Here is a 6,000-nt window from a genome sequence, read left to right as displayed (position 1 = left end):
CTTTCACGCGTCTAAAAATGTCTTTTAAAAGTTATATTAAACATCTTATTTTTCTTTATAACGCTATTTCAATTACTATGGTTTGAATCGAAATCGTGATGAGCGAAACATGATCGTTTTTTTTTTCTTCTAGAAACCCGATCAAATCAAGCTTTTTAAGGACCTAAAAAGTTAAACCAAAATTATAACTAAAATTAAAATTTCTCATATATATATATATATATATATATATATATATATATATATATATATTTAAAAAAAAGGAAAGAATCATTATTTTTTTTTCAAAGTAGGAGATAAAAGCAAACTTCATTCAAGCAAGGATGCTCAAAAGATGCATAGTAAGGTAAAAACAAAATAAGAAATTTTCATTTTATTTATTTATTTATTTTTAAATATTGAAATTAAAATTCCAAACCCAAAAATAAATTTAAAAATGTCTTTTAGTTGAGCTCGTTAAGACGTGTATTCTCGATCGGAAGGTAATGGGTTGATACCTCCTTAGTTATAAGAAGAATTATGCAAATCCTCGTTTCGACATTGTGTCATTCACGACGGTTTCGATCGATCATCCAAACTGGCACTCACAAAGTTAAAAATTGTGGTCCTCACCACCTTTTTCTTACCCATCTTTTTCCTTGCAGTCTCTTAGTCTCTTGATGTAACTTCTAAGTTCCTATATTTTTGCTCCAACCATTTCCACAACCAGCAGAACCACCACCACCATCACCACCACGGCCACCGCCACGGAGCTGCCGGAGTTGGCAATGGAGGCAAAGAGCTATGAAGGCAAGCATAATCTTAAAGATAAGGCGTATAAGGAAGGTGTGATCGACGACGATTTAGAATACGAGACAGAGGAGGAAGACGTTGGCGGAGGAGGCCATGGTGGTACCAATGCTTGCACTGCATTGGGTTATTACGAGAACGAGAAGAAGAAAAGAGGGACAGCAGTTTCTGGCCGTGGACGATCTGGTAGCGGCGTCTCTTCGCCGAGTTGCCAAGCACACAACTGCACAACAGATTTGAGTGAAGCAAAGAGGTATCACCGTCGCCACAAGGTCTGCGAGTTTCACTCGAAGGCAGCCGTCGTCATGGTCGCAGGAATTCGCCAACGTTTCTGTCAGCAATGCAGCAGGTAATTCATCCTCTTGAACAACATAAACAAGAACACTTCAGTTAACATTCAACCCTCTTCTTTTTGGCTAGGTTCCATGAGTTGACAGAATTCGACGAAGCTAAAAGGAGCTGTCGTCGGAGGCTAGCAGGGCATAACGAACGACGAAGGAAGAGCTCGGCCGAGTGTCAAGGAGAAAGCACGAACCGTAAAGGATCAGTGTCGCAGTCGAAGGAAGGCCATTGCAGGCAGCTAATGGAAGATCAAAGAAGCAGAATTCAGATGGCTCCTACAGGAAGCTCTGGCTATAAACACCTGCATATCAGATAAAAGAAGACTATGCTCCCTCTCTTCTGTCACTAATGCCATGTTTACCTTGTAGTTGTCTTAGTTTTCAAATAATGTGGGGGTGTTTGCTTGTTTTTGCACTAAAATTTAATATGTTGAACCATAAAACTGATGTTAAAACCAAGCAGTTGATATACAGACAGCCATACACTATAATCCACAGCTAAGTTTATTTGGATTCTCCACACATCAAAGACAAAACAGCTAAGTTTGGAACTAGTTCTTCGTGTTCTTCCATTTTTGAGCTGTTGAGATAAAAACCAGAAAGAAATCCATAATGAACTCACAGAAATCTCACAACTATACAAGAAATATCATCTCTGCTCTTCCTCTTGAGGGCCTCTTCTGTCAGGTGTTTGGCAGCTGCTTGAGCGTCTTTCAGATGCCTGATCGACTCGACAGCTTCCTCGTTCGACATAACCTGAAATCGCGGATTAAACTTTTTATCAGATATTAGGCAAAGATATCAGACAATCTATTCGGTCTGCTGCTTGTGTCCACACCAACCTTCCACAATCCGTCGCTTGCTAAGATAACCAATTCGGTCTCGTCGTCGATTGTCTCCACAACCACGTAAGGCTCGGAACTCAAATGTTTCTTTAAGCTCCTATCACCAAATGCCCTTGCGACCGCCAACTGCCCGTCGACACGTGGAACATCTCCTGGATTTGTTCAGAATATGGATGTTATCATTGGGATTGAGAATGTTTGATTTATATCAGCTTAAGATACTTCACTTGATACTTACCAGGAAAGTTTGAAACGAAACCACCTCTGTCCTCTATGCTTTTTCTTTCAACGCTCGGTTCGTGATCGATTGATAATTGACTGGCTTTACCGTTACGACAGATAACTGCACGGGAGTCCCCCACATTACCGACTACTAGTTTCTTACAGTCAATCAATATGGCTGTAACAGCAGTCGAACCCCCATGACTAAAATCAACAGCTTTCTCTAAAATGTAAGCATCGGTTGCCTCGTATGCTTTCCTGACTGCGTCCGTTGGGTTCGTCCAGAAATCAGGCTATTTGGACATACAATAAGAGAGCAATAGATTAACAAAACTATGTTAACTATATTCATAATGGATAAAAGAAGGGAGCAGCCATTGCACCTCGTTTATGATATTAGCAAATAGATGGGACTGTAAATAATCAGGGATAGAGTTGCTCAAATGGCCATCGAAGATTGCAAATAAACCGAGCTCATGATGATCAACTTGCTTAAACTCGGCAACCACGTAATCTTCCATGGCATGGTTCGATTTCCCTTTCACCAAATGATAACCATGTGTGACATGCTTCGACATCTTGCTCTTTCCTTTTCCTGAGTCCGGATCGGACGAACCGAGCCCAACTTTTTCCTGAAACGAATGAATTCATATTCTGTCTGTTGTTACTGCTTGCTACTAAATAAAATCACAGTTCATCCAACTTCCACCAATGGCAAGTACTGTATAAATTCTTAGATTAGAACCCATCTATCAGGTTAAAATTTCTCACTTTTTGGTCTTGAAAGATTTCTGGGTGTAAATTCATGTCCCTCTACTATAAACATGCTTAATCAACTGCAAGAATGACAGTTTATTCACCTAATATAAGCAAATTAGTGCAAGCTATACCCAACCTCTCTTTAACTTCCTAAACGTCTGGAAACCGAACACATAAATGCAAGGAATAAAGCGGATAACATTCTCATTTTCCTGCCTCGAGAAGGTTGTAACAGCCCAAGCCCACCACTAGCAAATATTGTCCGTTTTGGCCCGTTACGTATCACTATTAACCTCCCTCACGGTTTTAAAACGTGTCTACTAGGGAGAGAAGTTTTCACACTCTTATAAGAAATGCTTCATTCCCCTCTCCAACCGATATGGTATCTCATAATCCACCCCCCATAGGGGCCCTACGTCCTCGCTAGCGCGCCGCCCGGTGTCTGGCTTTGATACCATTTGTAACAGCTCAAGCCTAACACTAGTCGATATTATCCTTTTGGGTTTTCCCTTTCGAGCTTCCCCTCAAGGTTTTTAAAACGCGTTTACTAGAGAGGTTTCCACACCCTTATAATAAGGAATGCTTCGTTCTCCTCTCCAACCGAGACTATAACAGCCCAAGCTCACCGCTAGCAAATATTATCCGCTCTAGCCCGTTACGTATCGCCATTAGTCTCACGATTTTAAAACGTGTCTACTAGATAGAGTTTTCCACCCCTTATAAGGAATGTTTCGTTCCCCTGTTCTCCTCGACAACTGATATAGGACCTCACAGAGGCACATATCAATGTCTACTAGGGAGAGTTTTTCACCCCCTTATAAGGAATGTTTCGTTCCTTTTCCAACCGATATAGGCCCTCCGAGAGGCACATATCAATGTCTAAAGATTTCAATTCTACAGAAATAATGGACCATGGCATACTTCAAGAGTCAAAATGAAAGAAGGAAAACCCATCAACCCATCACTCCAAACTGCTATCTTAACACAAGGAGAGTTCTCCTTTCAAAAGCAAACAAAACTATGGTACAGATAGTTAACCTTCCCCTATAAACTACACAGAAACAACGAACTTAAAGGATCAAATCAGAAGCTATGGGGGGAAATCTACATGTATTAATCAAGGAGGAAGCAACCCAACTCAAGTAATTCATATAGAAATACAGGGGAAAAGAAAGCAAGCAACCCCAGTTTGTAAAAGTCAGTGACGGTCCACAAATTCAATCTATCAAAACCATTGACACAAGCAGGCACACAAGAGGATCTCAAAATGCGTAAAGAAATCATCAAGAACACAAACGAATCACAAAACCCAGAAAGGGAATTGAAACCTAAATCTCAAAATGAGCATAGAAACAAGGAATCAAGCGATAAGAACTAAACCCATTTGAGAACGAACAATACAATACCTTCATCTTATGGAGAATCTCTTTCCCAGTCATGGGTTTGATGGAGAAAGTGCACCAACGAGTAGAAAATTGCAGAAAACAGAGGGAGAAAACGAAGGAAACGATGAAAAAGTGCGGTTTATAGAAAGAAGAATTAGCAGGAATTAAATGAATCGTCAACGCCACGAGACGAAGCCCGCGTTTCGTGCAATCCCCAAGAGGTGGACGTGTTGGATCAAACGGCTTCTCTTTTGCTTTTTCTTCCCACTTTCGTCCAAATCTAATCTCTCTCTCTCTATCTTTCACCCTTTTTCCCCTTTCGTCGCTTTCTTTTCTCAATCTCAAAATCCATTCTATTTCCTTTAAACTCCCAAGAAATGTTCTAACCTAAAGTAGCTTCAATTATAGATATGTTCTTCATCTAATTCAAACTTATTACAAACTAAATTGTCAACGATTCAAGAACGTAACTCATGGGACTCTTAATATGTATAATCGACTATATATCCAAAATTTTATGCTGATAAATTTAGATATTTGCTCTGAATTCTAATAGTCTAGGAACAATTGTGGTATGACGTGTGTCGTAAATATATAAATAATACCCGTGTTTATAAATTTAATTTTTTATTAATTAAAAATAGTAAAATAATTTTTTTTTTAAAGTCAAAAAGTGTAATTTCCCACCTTCCATTTTTTTTTTATATTTTTTAAAAAATTTGTGAATGAATTATTGGAAGCACTTTAAATTATTTTTATTACTTAAAAAAAATAAAGAAAAAAAAAGCAATAAATTAGCCATAAAGTAAGTTTTAATTACCATAAAGGAAGTTTTTATTGATTTGATGGAAGTTACGTCATATATGTGCGGTTTTATGGGACAAGACAATTTCCTCCTTTGATTTCCATTATAAAATTAATAATTAATAATATTTTTTTAAAAAAATAATTAATTAAAATAGGTCGTTGAATCATGGACCCATATATTCTTTAAAGGACGGTCCGTATAATCTAGACTGAGCTTGATTTATGCGTGCGTGTGGCTTGGGCTAACTTTTGGGTTTCGAACCTATTGATTAAGTTGACATGCTACTATGAATTCATTAAATGACATAGGGCAAACCTTTATCGTGATGAACGAATCCCTAGAGAATATGAAAGGTCCCGTCATTTGGAGACAAATTTAGGTCACTTTTGTTTAGGTAAGTAATCGAAATTTATAAAGATTAGAGTTATAATCTTTGACACGTGTATTATTATTATTATTATTATTTAATTAACCTATGATTGAGTGGGTAAGAGTATTATTATTATTTTAAAATAAAGTTTGTTTTTTTTAAATAACCTATAGTCAAGTTGTAAAGTTCGAATGTGACATTTTATTTTATGTCTATTAGATGAGTTTAGATAGGCTTTATGCTCGGTCTAAAACTCAACTGGTTAAGGTATATACTTTCAACTAGAAGGTCAAAGGTTCGATACTCTATTTCACATGTTGTTGTATATAACACTCGAGTAAAAGAGTACATGAATGAATCGTAATCCACATCTAAATGAGAGCGATCATGAGGGTCTCCCTGCCGCACCACACTCCATCATTCACATCACTATCTTCTCATTGAACGCTCCCGATCGTTCCATGTCCCCCGTTCCATCCTC

At 38.0% G+C, this 6,000-nt stretch overlaps 2 protein-coding genes across 2 annotated transcripts; one reads left to right on the top strand and one right to left on the bottom strand.

The window, feature by feature from the left end:
- Nucleotides 1-479: 479 nt before the first annotated feature.
- On the top strand, nucleotides 480-1,684 carry LOC111797350 (squamosa promoter-binding protein 1-like). Its single transcript, XM_023680337.1, has 2 exons — nucleotides 480-1,138; nucleotides 1,210-1,684. The coding sequence occupies exons 1-2, from the start codon at nucleotides 768-770 to the stop codon at nucleotides 1,445-1,447; spliced, it is 609 nt and encodes a 202-aa protein (XP_023536105.1). The 5' UTR covers nucleotides 480-767; the 3' UTR covers nucleotides 1,448-1,684.
- Nucleotides 1,552-4,666, bottom strand: LOC111797349 (probable protein phosphatase 2C 39). Its single transcript, XM_023680336.1, has 5 exons — nucleotides 4,363-4,666; nucleotides 2,581-2,829; nucleotides 2,214-2,490; nucleotides 1,973-2,127; nucleotides 1,552-1,886 (listed from the first exon to the last, which is right to left on the bottom strand). Exons 1-5 carry the CDS (start codon nucleotides 4,393-4,395, stop codon nucleotides 1,749-1,751), a joined length of 852 nt encoding a protein of 283 aa, XP_023536104.1. The 5' UTR covers nucleotides 4,396-4,666; the 3' UTR covers nucleotides 1,552-1,748.
- Nucleotides 4,667-6,000: the final 1,334 nt, after the last annotated feature.

This window comes from Cucurbita pepo, chromosome LG06 (genome assembly GCF_002806865.2).
Source record: "Cucurbita pepo subsp. pepo cultivar mu-cu-16 chromosome LG06, ASM280686v2, whole genome shotgun sequence".
Lineage (NCBI taxonomy): Eukaryota > Viridiplantae > Streptophyta > Magnoliopsida > Cucurbitales > Cucurbitaceae > Cucurbita > Cucurbita pepo.
The sequence above is the reverse complement of the archived record's forward strand: the minus strand, read 5'-3'. Positions and strand labels throughout refer to the sequence as shown.

Bases quoted from the DNA above. Each gene is read 5' to 3' on its own strand.
- LOC111797350 (XM_023680337.1), top strand. From the start codon at position 768: ATGGAGGCAAAGAGCTATGAAGGCAAGCATAATCTTAAAGATAAGGCG. The intron at 1,139-1,209 runs GTAATTCATCCT...CTTTTTGGCTAG, and splicing joins TTCTGTCAGCAATGCAGCAG to GTTCCATGAGTTGACAGAAT.
- LOC111797349 (XM_023680336.1), bottom strand. From the start codon at position 4,395: ATGACTGGGAAAGAGATTCTCCATAAGATGAAG. The intron at 2,491-2,580 runs GTGCAATGGCTG...ATGTCCAAATAG, and splicing joins TTGCTAATATCATAAACGAG to CCTGATTTCTGGACGAACCC. The intron at 1,887-1,972 runs GTTGGTGTGGAC...CCGCGATTTCAG, and splicing joins CAAGCGACGGATTGTGGAAG to GTTATGTCGAACGAGGAAGC.